Raw genomic sequence first — 14593 nt, forward strand, 5'->3', positions numbered from 1 at the left:
CTGGGAATGGTAGTTTATTGTGGCACCAGAGCTCTCTGACAGAGAAGGCCAAATGCTTCACAGACCCCAGAATTCCAGAGCATTGAGCTTTGGCAGTTAAAGGGGTCTCAAAGTGCAGGGGGGGGGGGGGAGAGAAAAGCCAGGGAGTGTGAATGAGCTCTGAGAGGAGGAGGAGGAGGAGGAGGAGGAGGAGGAGGAGGAGGGAGGGAGGCAAGGGAAGTGGCCAGGACCACCAGAGGAGCCCCTGCTTTTCCTCATCATCGCAGCCTTCTCACTGCTGGCAAGAGGCTCTGCCCCCAGCCAGGCAACGCCTCCATTCAGTCTCCTTTTGTCAAAAGAGCTCTGGTGCCACAAGAAACTACAATTCCCAGAATCCCATGGCACTGAGCCATGGATGTTTAAGGGGGGGGGTCAAACTATTTCTGCAGCCTTTGCTACCCCAAAGCCTTCTATTATTTACCAGCAACTTACAAGGCAAAATCTCTTCCTTCCAAGCCCTTGAAAACCAACCCAAGGGGAGGGGGGCTGATTGCTTCTTTCCCATTGGTCAGCTTCGGGAGAAATTTGCATATTCCAAGGAAAGGTGTTTAGGGCCTCAAAAACGATCCTGTGATAAAGAATTACAAGAATACTGAGTGGTAGACATTTAAAAGATGAGGAGGCATTTAGACTCCCAGGGAAACAGGAACGATTGATGGCCTTTTTTTCTTTGCTCACTGTAACCTGAAAGTAATGCCTCTTGCAGGGTATATATACCAAGTGGGCTGGCAATAGCTCTGAGTGGCAGATGTCTTGAAGACCTGCTCTCTAGGCTTAAGTCAGGCAGGGAGGATGGGGAGGGAGGGCTGGAGCTGCCTCCAGGGCCTTGCTGGGGGGGGAGGTCCTGGGGGAGGGGCCAAACTGGGGTGGGACCATGTGGCCCCGCCCCAAACTGGGAAAGTCCCGCCCCCAGGTGGGATATGGCAAGCCTAGCTGCAGCCAGATTGGTCACTGGGACCTCAAGGTCAGACCATATAACTCCTGTATTAAAATGTCTTCACTGGCTGCCTATTAGCTTCTGGGCTCAGTACCAAGTGTAGGTTGTTACCTATAAAGCCTGACATGGCTTGGGCCTGAGTTACTTGAGGGAACGCCTCTCCTTACATAATCCGCCTTCACTCTCAGAACAACAGGCAAATACTTACTTGAATATCTTAGGGTGAGATTGTCTGTAACTCACCAAGGAGCATTTACAGCTATAGCTCCTGTTTGCTGGAATAAACCCCCTGAAGAGATTCGTCTCAGTTCCTCCTAGATGTCTTCCAGAAAGCGTTGAAAACTCATCTGTTCCGCTTGGCACACCCTCCTGACCCTTTATAGAGAAAGATATCCTCCTATCCTCTAATTTGAAGTGTACTTCAAGATGTTTAATCTGTGGTTGTGATATTTTAAACTGTTTTTATATGATGTTCTAATGAAATGTATTTCTGATTGTATTTTATATTGTAATATGTCGTAATGTACATCTGTCTTGAACTTGTAAACCGCTTTGATCTCCCAGGAAAAGCGGTATAGAAATAAAGATATTATTATTATTATTATTATTATTATTAAAAGTGTCAAAGCTAAGTGTGGAATTCAAAGCTATAGCCGTGTTCATCTTCTGACCGAATGCATCTGAGGAAGTGGACCAGAGTCTAGGAAAGATCGTGCTGCCAAGTTCTTTCTTTCTGTGACTCTCAAAGGTGCCACAAGATCGATCTACTTATTATTATTGTTGTTGTATCTAAATGCATCTGAGGAAGTAGACCGGAGTCTAGGAAAGCTCATGCTGCCAGGTTCTTTCTTCCGTACAGTCATAGGACCATAGAGTTGGAAGAGACCCCCAAGAAGGTCCCTGATCCAGCGCAACCCCTTTCTTCTGCCATGCAGGAACTCTCAATCAAGGCATCTCAATTGACAGGTGGACATCCAGCCTCTGCTTAAAGTCCTCCACGGAAGGAGACCCCAACACAATCTCCAAGGAAGTGTGACCTTCCAAAAAGAGTAGAGGGGAAGGGTCTTGCTCCCATTGGTTTGGCTTCTCTTTCTGTGGAGTTGGGGGCAGCCGCAAGGGGCCATCCAGTCCAGTGTTGGGAGTATTAGCATCAAGGCTTAGTTTTGAAGATCTAGGTTTTCTTTCCTTGAGAAGGGTGTGTGTGTGTGTGTGTGTGTGTGTGTGTGTCTTTTAGCAGGAACACTGATGGTCACTTGGTCAGTGAGGCTTGCAAAAAGGTCACTGCCCATCCTAGGGGTCAATAAAAGGCACTGCCCTTTGTTCTCTGTCCTCTTCCTAGAAACAGAAACCAGGTTATGCTCCTAAAGATGCTTTCTTCTTCTGACTTCCATGCAGGAGAGTCAGCTCTACTAGGGACACTTGTACCAAGGGTAGTTATGCTCTACTATCCTGAGTAAGTTGTTGTTGCTGAACCTAGATGGAGCAATAAAGTTAAGTTCCTTTTTTCCTACGAACGCATCCTGTTTATTTAGACAAATCATGGAATCATAGAGTCAGAAGGGGCTACTAAAGGTCGTATAGTCTGATCCTCTTCTGCCATGCAGGAATCCATAGGATCATAGAGTCGGAAGGGACTACTAAGGGCCCTGATACAGTCCAACCCCATTCTGCCATGCAGGAACTCTCAATCAAATCACCCCCATTGACAGATGGCCCAACCTACTGAAGGGATCGCCTCCTTCCATACAATCCGCCCCACGCCCTCAGATGCTCCGGGAGCAATTTGTTGCAGTCCACAAAGACCAGATTGACGGCAACCTCCCAGAGGACTTTTCCCGCGATCGCTCCCACTTTATGGAATGGCCTTCCGGACGAGATCCGTCAGATTGCCAACCTAGAGAGCTTCAAGAAAGCTGTCAAGACGGATCTCTTCTGGCAGGCCTTCCTGGAATAGACCCCGGCCACGTAGAGATCCCCCCCGACAGACATATATAAGCAAAGACTCTGCCCACCATTATTTTATTATTGTTGTATTGTTTTTAGATTTTATCGTCTGTAATTTTAATGGATGGAATTGTTTAATCCTTTTTTAAGGGGGGGAGGAATTATATATATTGTATTTTTTTTAAAGGTTGTACTTTAAGGTTGATTGTGGAAACAAAAAGCGGGATATACATTAAAGTTTTATTATATTATTTATCCAGATCTCCGGCGAAGGAGAGCCCCCTCCCCACCCTCCGAGGCAGCCTTCCCTGGAACAGTTCCTATAAGGGGAGGGGGCTTCCTTGCTAATGCTGAGGTGGGTCTCTTTTCATAGGACCTTAGCGTTGAGGGTCATCTGTCAGACCCCATTCTGCCAAACAGGAGGATACAAACATAGCCCCCCAGTGGAGGAGTGGGGAGGGGGCTAGCCCTGATGGTCACCTTGCCCCCTCCTCATCCAGGGCCACAGGGGAGCCCCCCAAGAGATGTCCTTGCCCTCCAGTGCTCCAGAGGATCCAATTAGGGGGCTGCTTGGTTACCCTAAAAGACATGGGGGGCAAAGGAGTGGGAGGAAAGTGGAGGAGGAGAGGCCCTCCCTGGATAAATCTGGGGAAGGCTCTTCCTCTTCATCAGCGGGTCTAAAGATGGCAGAACAACCCCCTTCCCAGGCTTTCTGGGGTGTGTAGGGAGGGTCTCTGGACAAGGTTAAGCCCTCCTGCCCCCTGCTGACCCTTCGCCCCCTTGGGCCCAGCTCTGGTCACTCAGGCACAAAGCACTGGAAAATGGTAGCAGTCAAATTTGGGATTTATAGATTGACCGCAGCAGTATATAAGTGATTTGTTGTTGTTTTCCACCCCAGAGTCGATCTGGACCCATGGCGACCCTATAGATGAGACATCTCCAAGACCCTCTGACCTCCATTGCTCTGCTCAGGTCCTACAAATCCATTCCCATGTCCTCCTTAATAGAGTCCATCATCCATCTGGCATGCGGCCTTCCTCTCTTTCTGCTTCCATCCATCTTTACCAGTGTTACTGCTTTTTCCCATTGAGTCCTGTGAGTCAGTTCAAATTTATGTGACAACTCTTTAATATGGCCCACCCCTCGCCATGTCTAAAGTTTTGGTAGCGTAGGTTAAATGTCCAACACACAGAACAAGGCTATGTTTACAACAGCAACAAAGATTTATTTTAACATAGAATTGTAAAATATAAGGTGGATTCGTTGTTAAAGCACACTCTCAAGACTCTCAAGACTTATACTGTCCCCTCTCTCTCTTTCTCTCTCTGGCAGCAACAGAACCTTTCGTGGTCTGTAACGGACCTCTGCACCCCTAAAATACTGTTCCCCCAGGAACCCCTGGAACTCAGTCCTCTCTTGGACCCTACTGTTCCCTCCTCAACACCAGCCTCATCCCTCAGGATTCCCAACCCTCATTGACCAAACCAACTGTCACTCCTCAGCCAGCACCTGATTGGCTGAGGGTCTCTGGCTTCTGATTGGCTGTTTTTCAGTCAGTTCATCACAAGTCCGTCCAGCCCATGTTATATATATATACATATATCCACATACATAAATGCATTCATGGTAAATGAACAAGGCAAATTAGTAATTAAAAATAAGCCCCCTTTTTGGTAGAGAGGATTCATATAGGATCGAAGAAAGTAAGTAAGTAGAGAAAACTACACTCATTCCTCCATTTTTGCGGCTTTGATATTTGCAATATCTAGGTCCTCCAGTGCAACTCTATGGTCAACTGAAACTAAAAGTTGCACTGAAGGACCTCAAGATTCCTAAAGAGGATACTGTACTAGGCATTTGTAGCTCCTCCAGCGCAGTTAAATGGTCAGTGTCTGTCGGACGTTGGCCATAGAGTTGCCCTGGAGGACCTAGAGATTCCTAGAGAGAACACTCTACTAGGCCTTTGTAGCTCCTCCATCGCAGTTCTGTGGTCAGTGTCTGTCGGATGCTGGCCACAGAGTTGCCCTGGAGGACTAGAGATTCCTAGAGAGGATACTCTACTAGTCCTTTGTAGCTCCTCCATTGCAGTTCTGTGGTCAGTGTCTGTCGGACGCTGGCTACAGAGTTGCCCTGGAGTACCTAGAGATCACTAGAGAGGATACTATATTAGGCCTTTGTAGCTCCTTCAGCGCAGTGTTACGTTAGTGTCTGTCGGACGTTGACCACAGAGTTGCCCTGGAGGACCTAGAGATTCCTAGAGAGGATACTCTACTAAGCCTTTGTAGCTCCTCCAGCGCAGTTCTGTGGTCAGTGTCTGTCGGACGTTGACCACAGCGTTGCCCTGGAGGACCTAGTGATTATCTTCTCAGGTAAAAACATGGCGTTTTTATTATATGCGGTTCTTCCTATATCCGCGGGGGTCTTGTGCCCCTAACCCCAGGAATACGGAGGGACGAGTGTATATAAGCAAACCTTTACATTCTCGTAAATCAACAGGACACACTGGTAAGAGTAAGACCTAATTTATTAGTAGGGAAGGTTCATATAGGACTGAAGAGAGTAATCAATGAGTAGAGGAAGCTATACTGGGGGCCTAGAGGGGGCTATGGGTTGGGGTCTTCCCTCTCTGCAATGGATAGGATCCGCAGAGTAGGATCCACCTGGCTCACCTCACTTGACTCTGCTTGCCCCCCCCCCCAAATTCAGGGGGTCACTCATGTCCACTTCATGGGGGGGTCTTCTACCTGGCCCCCCAGGATGACCCCCTTCCCCCTCTAGGCCACCTTTCTCTGGACATAAAGGTTTTCTGGCTGGGGGGAAGGGGTCAGGGATGCTGAAGGGGTGGGGGGGGGCCTTTGTGGATTCATGCAAGGGGATTCAAATGGGGGTCCTCCCTCACCTCAGAGCCTGCGTTCATGCATTACATTCTCCTTCCCCCCTTCAGTGAGGGGTATACTTTATTCCACCCCTTCCCATCCTCTTCTGACAACAACCCTGCGGGGTCGGCCAAACCGAATTTGGCAGTAGGGCCGGCAAAGGGCAGAGGGATAGGGGGGCTAATGAAGTGGCTCTTGTGGGGGGGGGGATAGGGTGCAGCAGTCTGTCTGACAATGTACAACCCCCCCCAACACACACACCGTAGGGGGGGAATCATAGACTCAAAGAGTTGGAAGGGACCCCAAGATGGCCCTGACCCAGTCCAAGCCCATTCTGCCATGCAAGAACTCTCAGTCGAAACATAATTGACTGATGGCCATCTAGGCTGTTTAGGGAGAGGCTGAGGAGCAGTGTGGGGGGGGGTCTTTGCTGCCGTGGGAGGGGGAGTCATGCGCCTTTGTGCCCCCCATGCCCCCAAGGCAGATAACCCCTCTCTGGCCCTTCGGAAGGGGAGGGATGGGAGCGAAACCATGCAGTTTCTCATGCGCTGCTGATGCGCTTGAAGACGTTCTGGCCGACTCTGAAAGAGAACCACGAAAGGGGAGTCAGGTCCGCTTCTCCCAAAGAAGATGACAGAAATTAACAAAATGGCAAAACAGTACTAGAAGAGAAAAATAGATCAGGATGAGTTAGAGAAATGTCTTCAGTTCAGGGCTGCACAACATACGGCCCGAGGGCCACATGCGTCCCGCCAAAGGGGTCAGAGAGGCCTCCTTCTGGTATTCAGGGCCTTTTTATGGCTCTTAAATGGTGATTCAATGTCTCCTTCTCCCCAAAATAATGAATGCCAGGCTGGGAGTATGAAGGACAGGGATTGAAAACAGTCCTGAGATGTCCATCACGGAGGGTCCAACTATATTATTATATTAAGAAAGGTTTCATAGTTGCTGCTTTGATATTTGTGGATTTGATTATTCATGGATTTGGATAATATGTTCCTCTCTAGGAATCTCTAGGTCCTCCAGTGCAACTCTATGGTCAACTTTAACTGAAGGACCTAGAGATTCCAATATAGAATACTCTACTAGGCCTTCCGGTGTGATAGGCCTTTGTAGCTCCTCAAGGCAACTCTATGGTCAGTGTCTGTTAGACGTTGGCCACAGAGTTGCGCTGGTGGAACTAGAGATCTGGTGCCCCAAACCATAGCAAATATGGCGGGACAAATATATATGTTTCATATCCAGTGACTGAAAAGGGGTGTTAAGTGTTTGTATCCTATGTATGCAATCAATGTATGGATTGCAAGTCCTTTTGCTGGGATCCCTATCAGAAAAGGTGTTGCCGCCAATTGCACAGGGGACCTCTGGGGAGATCATAGAATCATAGAGTTGGAAGAGATCGCAAGGGCCCTGATCCAGTCCAACCCCATTCTGCCATGCAGGAAATCCAAATCAAAGCTTCCCCATTGACAGATGGCCATCCAGCCTCTGCTTAAAGACCTCCAAGGAAGGAGAATCCACTACACTCCGAGGAAGGAGTTTGTTCCACTGTCGAACAGCCCTTACTCTTAGGAAGGTCCTCCTAATGTTGAGGTGGAATCTGTTTTCCTGGAGCTTGCATCCATTGCTCCATTGTCTCCTATTCTCTGGAGCATCAGAAAACAAGCTTGCTCCCTCCTCAATATGACATCCTTTCAAATATTTAAACAGGGCTATCATATCACCTCTTAACCTTCTTTTCTCCAGGCTAAACATCCCCAGCAATTCCCTCAGTCCTTCCTCATAGGGCTCCATGGTTTCCAGACCCTTCAGCATTTTGGTCGCCCTTCTTTGGACACATGGCTCCAGTTTCTCAATGTCCTTTTTGAACTGTGGGCCCAGAACTGGACACAATATTCTAGGTGGGGCCTGACCAAAGCAGAATACAGTGGCACTATTACTTCTCTTGATCTAGAAGACACTATACTTTTATTAATGCAGCCTAAAATTGCATTGGCCTTTTTAGCTGCCGCATCGCACTGTTGACTCACGTTCAACTTGTGGTCTACTTGGACTCCTAGATCCCTTTCATACATAGTTTCATTCAGCCAGGTGTCCCCCATAATCCTATATCTGTGCATTTCATTTTTCTGCCCTAAGTGCAGTACCTTACATTCCTCCCAGTTGAATTTCATTTTGTTAGTTTTGGCCCAGCTTTCTGGTCTATTCAGATCATTTTGGATCTTGATCCTGTCCTCTGGAGTATTAGCTATTCCTCCTAATTTGGGGTCATCTGCAAATTTGATAAGTATGAGATGACTCCTCCAAAGCCAGTAAAACTGCTGGACTTTTCATTCACTTCTTGGGTCTTCCCAAAATATCTGTGAAATCACCTTCCCTGAAAAGGCGCCCCCTCCCTCCGCCGGAAAGTCCAGCAAGAACTGACCACTCCCTAGAGGACATTGGGGGACAAACCCCAGGAGTCCTCCCTTGCTGACCCTTCCTTACCGAGTGGCGCTCCAGTCGTCCTTTGCGTCCTCCGCTTTTTCCCGGAGAAGCCAGACCGTCTTCAGCGTCTCCTGTCCATCTGCATCCACAAAGCGCTGACCCACGAAGACCGCTGTCGAATCTGCGCAGGGACAGAAAAGAAGTAGGTCAGGCAAGGGGATACGGAGAAAGGCCGGCAAAGGCATCCAGGGTATAGGAGTGATGGTCCGAGACTTTCCCGGGGGGGGGGGGTCTGGCGGCAGGACACTCTCTGGCCCAATTCCCACGTCATGGGACCCACCTTCCTTTCTGACCCTCTGGACCGGATGACCCTCGGGGGTCTCTTCCAACTCTATTATGGCCTCCTTCCCACTACCTTTTAAACCCGGTCGCAAATCAGTTTAAATGACCATGGTTAGCGCTTGGACCGAATCTCTGAAGCAATTTGGAGAGGAGAGGAGGGAGGCCACACACTAGACCTGTTTAACCTGCATTTTTGATGCTGTTTTTTTTCTTCCAGCGTCTTTATTATTTTATATATATATATATATATATATATATATATATATATATCCACACAATACAAACATATCTGCAGATAACAAGTAAGACATAACATAAAATGACCTCTTCTCCTTTATTTTGCATATTTACTTTGAACTCTCTTTCTTGGCTTTCGGTTATGAACCGTTAAATCATTCGATTTTAGAAATACAGGATTTCTGCATAATAGTAAATAAATTCAATTGGTACCATATTCTATAATCATTTCATTTATCATCTTTCTTTTCTGATTCCATTCCTATACATTGCTATATATACGTAACTTTCCTTGCAGCAATAGTTTCCTATCTATCTATCTATCTATCTATCTATCTATCATCTATCTATCCATCCCCCCCAATTGTTATTGATAATTCCTAAGAGATACATGGTGGGGTCCATTTTCATATATATATATATATATATATATATATATATATATTTCCTGTTTCGTTATGTATCTGATTCCAATACTTTTTTGCTCTTGTACATTCCCAAGACTTATGCATACATGTACCTTTATTATTTACACAATTCCAACATTAATTTTTGGTATTTTTGCTCATTTTGGATATATTTTTTTTCCGGGCGTAAGGTTCCAGCATCTTTTTGGATAAATCGATAAATCTGCGCAAGTGTGAACCAGATGCGGATTGGAATCGACTTAAATTTGCCTTCATCCGGCTGGAGTGAATCGATTCCTTTGCCAAGCGGGTTATTTTGTTTTATTTCATGGCAAGAGAACGCGACTGGGAGAAACGTAGCGTGAACCGCGCTCCACCGCCAAACCGATCCATCAATTCAGATTACAAAATGATTTATTTGTAAGTGGGAATGCGGTCTATTATGGTTCTATGGTGATTCTACCTGAGAAGGTCCATCCGACTGTGAAGCCGAAGGTGGGCTGCTCCTCTTCTCCGTCGGTGATGTTTTGGACGCCAGAGAGGGGCGAGATCTGGATGGGCTTCTCGGCGGAGGAGACCTTGGTCAGGTAAGTGCCACGGAAGAAGCCCTTGGCGTCCGGCAGCTCCAGGACCATCTCCGAGCCCAAGTCATTGCGCCACTTGCCGGCCAGAGAGCCCTGGACAAGGCAAGGAGAAGGGTCAGCGGGGACTGAGGGAGGGAGGAAGGGAAGGGAGGAAAGAAGGAAGGGTGGATGGATGGAAAGAAGGAAGGTAGGAAGGGTGGATGGATGGAAAAAAGGAGGAAGGGAAGGATGGAGGGAAGAAAAGAAGGAAGGAAGGAAGGAAGGAAGGAAGGAAGGAAGGAAAACGGATGGAAGGAAGGGTGGGTGGGTGGATGGATGAAGGATGGATGGATGGAAGAAAATAAGGAAGGTTGGAAGGATGGAAGGAAGGAAAGAAAGAAGGAAGGGTGGGTGGATGGATGAAGGAAGGAAGGAAGGAAGGAAGGAAGGATGGATGGAAGGAGGGAGGGAGGGAGGGAATAAGGAAGGATGGAAGGAGAGAAGGATGGATGGATGGAAAGAAGGAGTAAGGGAAGGATGGAGGGAAAGAAGGAAAGAAAAAGAAAGAAAGAAAGAAAGAGAAGGAAGTGAGGAAGGGTGGGTGGATGGATGAAGGAAGGAAGGAAGGATGGATGGAAGGAGGGAGGGAATAAGGAAGAATGGAAGGAAGGAAGGATAGGTAGGTGAATGGATGGCTGGAAGGAAAGAAAGAGGGAGGGAGGGAGGGAGGGAGGGAAGGAAGGAAGGAAAGAAGGAGGGAAGGAAAGAGGGAGGGAAGGAAGGAAGGAGGGAGGGAGGAAGGGAGGGAGGGAGGGAGGGAAGGAAAGAAGGAGGGAGGGAGGGAATTAAGAAAGGAAGAAAAGAAGGTAGGTGATTGGATGGATGGAAGGAAAGAAGGAGGGAGGGAGGGAGAGAGGGAAGGAAACAAAAAAAGGAAGGAGGGAGGGAGGGAAGGAAGGAAGGAAAGGAGGGAGAGAAGAAAGAATGGAAAGAAGGAAGGAAGGAAGCAAGGAAAGAAGGAAGGAGGGGGGAGGGAAGGAGGGAGGAAGTAAGGAAGGGTCAGTGGGGACTGAAGGGGAAGGTCCAGCCCCCCCAGGGACCCCTCCAAAGCCCCACAGATGAAGAAGGACAAAAAGAAGGAAGGAGGGAGGGAGGGAAGGAAGGAAAGAAGGAAGGAGGGAGGGAAGGAAGGAAGGAAGGAAGGAAAGAAGGAGGGAGGGAGGTAAGGAAGAAAGGAAGGAAGGAAAGGAAGGAGGGAGGGAGGGAGGGCAGGAAGGAAAGAAAAAAGGAAGGAAGGAAGGAAGGAAGGAAGGAAGGAAGAAATAAAGAAGGAAGGAAGGAAAGAAGGAAGGAGGGAGGGAAGGAAAGAAGGAAGGAAGCAAGGAAAGGAGGAGGGAGGGAAGGAAGGAAAGGAAGGAGGGAGGGAAGGAAGGAAAGAAGAAAGGAAGGAAAGAAGGAAGGAGGGAGGAAATAAAGAAGGAAGGAAGGAGGAAATAAGGAAGGAAGGAAGGAAGGAAAGAAGGAAGGAGGGAGGGAGGGAAGGAAAGAAGGAAGGAAGGAAGCAAGGAAGCAAGGAAAGAAGGAGGGAGGGAGGTAAGGAAGGAAGGAAAGGAAGGAGGGAGGGAAGGAAGGAAAGAAGAAAGGAAGGAAAGAAGGAAGGAGGGAGGAAATAAAGAAGGAAGGAAGGAAGGAAGGGTCAGTGGGGACTGAAGGGGAAGGTCCAGCCCCCCAGGGACCCCTCCAAAGCCCCACGGATGAAGAAGGTCGGACGGAAGGAAGGGAGGGTCAGCAGGGACTAAAGGGGTGGGTCAAGCCCCCAGGGAACCGCCCCCCCAAGCCCCAGGACTGAAGAAAATATTGGGGTATATAGCAACTGCCTGGACCTCGTTTCCTGCTCACTGAGAGGCTGAAATGGCCACCTGTCAAAATGGGGATGCTTTGATTGAGAGTTCCTGCATGGCCAAACTGGATGAGGGCCCTTTTGGGGGGTCTCTTCTGACTCTATGAGCCCATGAGTCTATGATTGCATGCGGAAATACGAAAGCTGACCGCATGATTCTTAAGAAAGGTTTCATAGAAACATTCGCTTCTTACAAAACGTTTTGTAGACTTCTATGATCCTATGAAACTTTTCTTTGGAATCGTGTGGTCAGCTTTTTTCTACCTCGATTTCTTTGCAACATGAAGATAATACTGGACCCAAGGAGAGGAGGCAGGAAGGGTCAGCAGGGACCACGGATCAGGGCCCCAGGGGCCCCGAAGACCAGAGACACACCCGACACAAAGCCCCAGGGTTGAAGGAAGGAAGGAAGGAAGGAAGGAAGGAAGGAAGGAAGGAAGGAGAAGCATGAATGGATGGAGGGAAGGAAGGAAGAATGGAAGGAAAGAAGGAAGTGAGAAATGAAGTGATGGCAGGGCAGGAAGGAAGGATAGGTGGATGGAAAAATGAATGGAAGGATGAAGGAAGGAGAAGGTGATTAGGAAGGAACAATGGAAAGGAAGGAAGGAAGGAGAAGCATGGATGGAAGGAGGGAAGGAAGGAAGAATGGATGCATGGCAGGATGGGTGGATGGAAGGAAAGAAGAGATAGGAAGTGATGGCAGGGCAGGAAGGAAGGATAGGTGGATGGATGGATGGAAGAATGAATGGAAGGATGAAAGAAGGAGAAGGAGATTAGGAAGGAACAATGGAATCAAGGATGGAAGGAAGGAAGGAGGGAGGGAAGAAAGGAACAATGGAAAGAAGGAAGGATGGATGGATAAAGGAGGGAGGGAAAGAAAGAAAGAAAGAACGAACGAACGAACGAACGAAGGAGGGAAGGAAGGAAGGGGCTGGACTGAGCTTGTTCCCCCCAGGAGACCCCCCCCCAGCCAGAGAGCCCAAAGGTGCAGCCCACATTCAGGAGAGGAAGAAGCCCCCTTTCACAAGGCAGGCTTTCCTCAGTCTTTGCGTTTGCGACCCCCGAAAGGACGCCCAGCCCTCCGTTTCACCAGCCTCTATGACAGGGATTAGTCAGTGGCTGACCAGCTGAAGCCAAAGGGTGCGCAGCCATGGCTCCTCTTCTTCTTCCTCCTGGAGAGGAGTGACCAGTGGGGTGTCCAGTGGGGCTCTGTCCTGGGCCCGGTTTGCTAGTCAACATCTTTATCAATGACTTGGGTGAAGGAATTGGGGGAACATTTGCAGATGACCCCAAATTAGGAGGAATAGCTAATACTCCAGAGGACAGGATCAAGATTCAAAATGGCCTGAATAGACTAGAAAGCTGGGCCAGAGCTAACAAAATGAACTTCAACACAGAGAAATGTAAGGTATTGCACTTAGGGCGGAAAAATAAAATGCACAGATAGAGGATTATGGGGGGACACATGGCTGAATGAAACTACGTGTGAAAGGGATCTTGGAGTCCAAGTAGACCACAAGTTGAACATGAGTCAACAGTGTGATGCGGCAGCTAACAAGGCCAATGCAATTTTAAGCTGCGTCAATAGAAGTCTAGTGTCTAGATCAAGAGAAGTCATAGTGCCATTGTATTCTGCTCTGGTCAGGCCCCACCTGGAATAATATTGTGTCCAGTTCTGGGCCCACAGTTCAAAAAGGACATTGAGAAACTGGAGCCCTGTGTCCAAAGGAGGGAGACCAAAATGGTGAAAGGTCTGGAAACCATGAAGCCCTTTGAGGAAGGACTGAGGGAATTGCTGGGGATGTTTAGCCTGGAGAAGAGAAGGTTAAGAGGGGATATGATGATAGCCCTGTTTAAATATTTGAAAGGATGCCATATTGAGGAGGGAGCAAACTTGTTTTCTGCTGCTCCAGAGACTAGGACCCAACGGAGCCATGGATGCAAGCTCCAGGAAAAGAGATTCCAGCTGAACCTTAGGAAGAACCTCCTGAGAGTAAGGGCTCTTTGACAGAGGAAGAGATTGTAATGGAGCCTCCTTCTTTGTAGGTCTTTAAGCAGAGGCTGGATGGCCATCTGTCATTGGAGAGGCTTCGGTTTGGATTTCCTGCATGGCAGAATAAAGGGGATGGACTGGATCAGGGCCCTTTTGGGGGTCTCTTCCAACTCTAAGAATCCAGGATTCTATGATTCTAACCCTTGGAAATGACGCTGACCCTCTTTCTGTGCCTTGGCGGGGGGGGGGGGGGGCTCTTAGCCTCTCAAAATGGTGGCACTTCGGCTGGACCTTAGGCCTTCCCCAAAAGCTGGCTGCGTCCCTGCCCTGCCCTCCTGCCCCTTTTCTCTCGGCAGCCTTCCTGGGGGAAGGGGTCTCCGAGGCCCCCCGGACCCTGCTTCCTACCTTCCTTCCCTTGGACGCATCCGCCCAAACCAGGGGCATGGCCGAGCGAGGTCTCCCGGGGGAGGAGGAGGAAAGGCTGGCCCCCGAGGCGCCGGCGGCGGCGCAGAGGAGGGCCAGAGCCGAGCCCCGCAAGGCTTTGCCCCACATCTCCAGCGGGAGAGTCTGGCTTAAAGGGCCACTAAGAAGGGCCTGGGCTTCCCCTCTTTATAGCCTCCCTCCGCCCTTTTCTCGGAAGGCGCCTGGGTTCCTGGATTCGCGAAACTGAGACCGAAAGCGGCTCCGGACAAAGACACCCCCTCAACCCCCCCGCCCCCCCTCAGAAGAGCAAAGCGGAAGAAAGAGAGCTCCAGCCGAACCGAAGGGAACTGTCCGAGAGTGGAACAGACTCCCGCAATGGACACTCCTGGCTCTCCCTTTGTCTGGAAGGGAAAAGGGGCCCTTGCCTGACCCCCGACTGGGCCTGGGCCCAAACTGCCCACTGAAGCCAGGGGAGGGGCCCCAAGGGGCCACAGGGCCTCGGAAC

The 14593-nt window shown here is 49.1% G+C and overlaps 1 protein-coding gene across 1 annotated transcript; it reads right to left on the reverse strand.

Annotated features, from left to right (window-relative positions):
* Window positions 1-5426: 5426 nt before the first annotated feature.
* LOC149324303 (avidin-like) lies at window positions 5427-14307 on the reverse strand. Its single transcript, XM_089498727.1, has 4 exons — window positions 14071-14307; window positions 9673-9886; window positions 8284-8404; window positions 5427-6377 (listed from the first exon to the last, which is right to left on the reverse strand). Exons 1-4 carry the CDS (start codon window positions 14215-14217, stop codon window positions 6338-6340), a joined length of 522 nt encoding a protein of 173 aa, XP_089354853.1. The 5' UTR covers window positions 14218-14307; the 3' UTR covers window positions 5427-6337.
* Between the last annotated feature and the right edge of the window lie 286 nt (window positions 14308-14593).

The sequence above is a fragment of the Sceloporus occidentalis genome, unplaced genomic scaffold, assembly GCF_023333645.1.
Source record: "Sceloporus occidentalis isolate IW3139 unplaced genomic scaffold, rSceOcc1.0.p SCAF_1, whole genome shotgun sequence".
NCBI lineage: Eukaryota > Metazoa > Chordata > Lepidosauria > Squamata > Phrynosomatidae > Sceloporus > Sceloporus occidentalis.

Bases quoted from the DNA above. Each gene is read 5' to 3' on its own strand.
- LOC149324303 (XM_089498727.1), bottom strand. From the start codon at position 14,217: ATGTGGGGCAAAGCCTTGCGGGGCTCGGCTCTGGCCCTCCTCTGCGCC. The intron at 9,887-14,070 runs GTAGGAAGCAGG...TGCCTTGTCCAG, and splicing joins ATGCGTCCAAGGGAAGGAAG to GGCTCTCTGGCCGGCAAGTG. The intron at 6,378-8,283 runs GTAAGGAAGGGT...GTTCTCTTTCAG, and splicing joins GACGACTGGAGCGCCACTCG to AGTCGGCCAGAACGTCTTCA.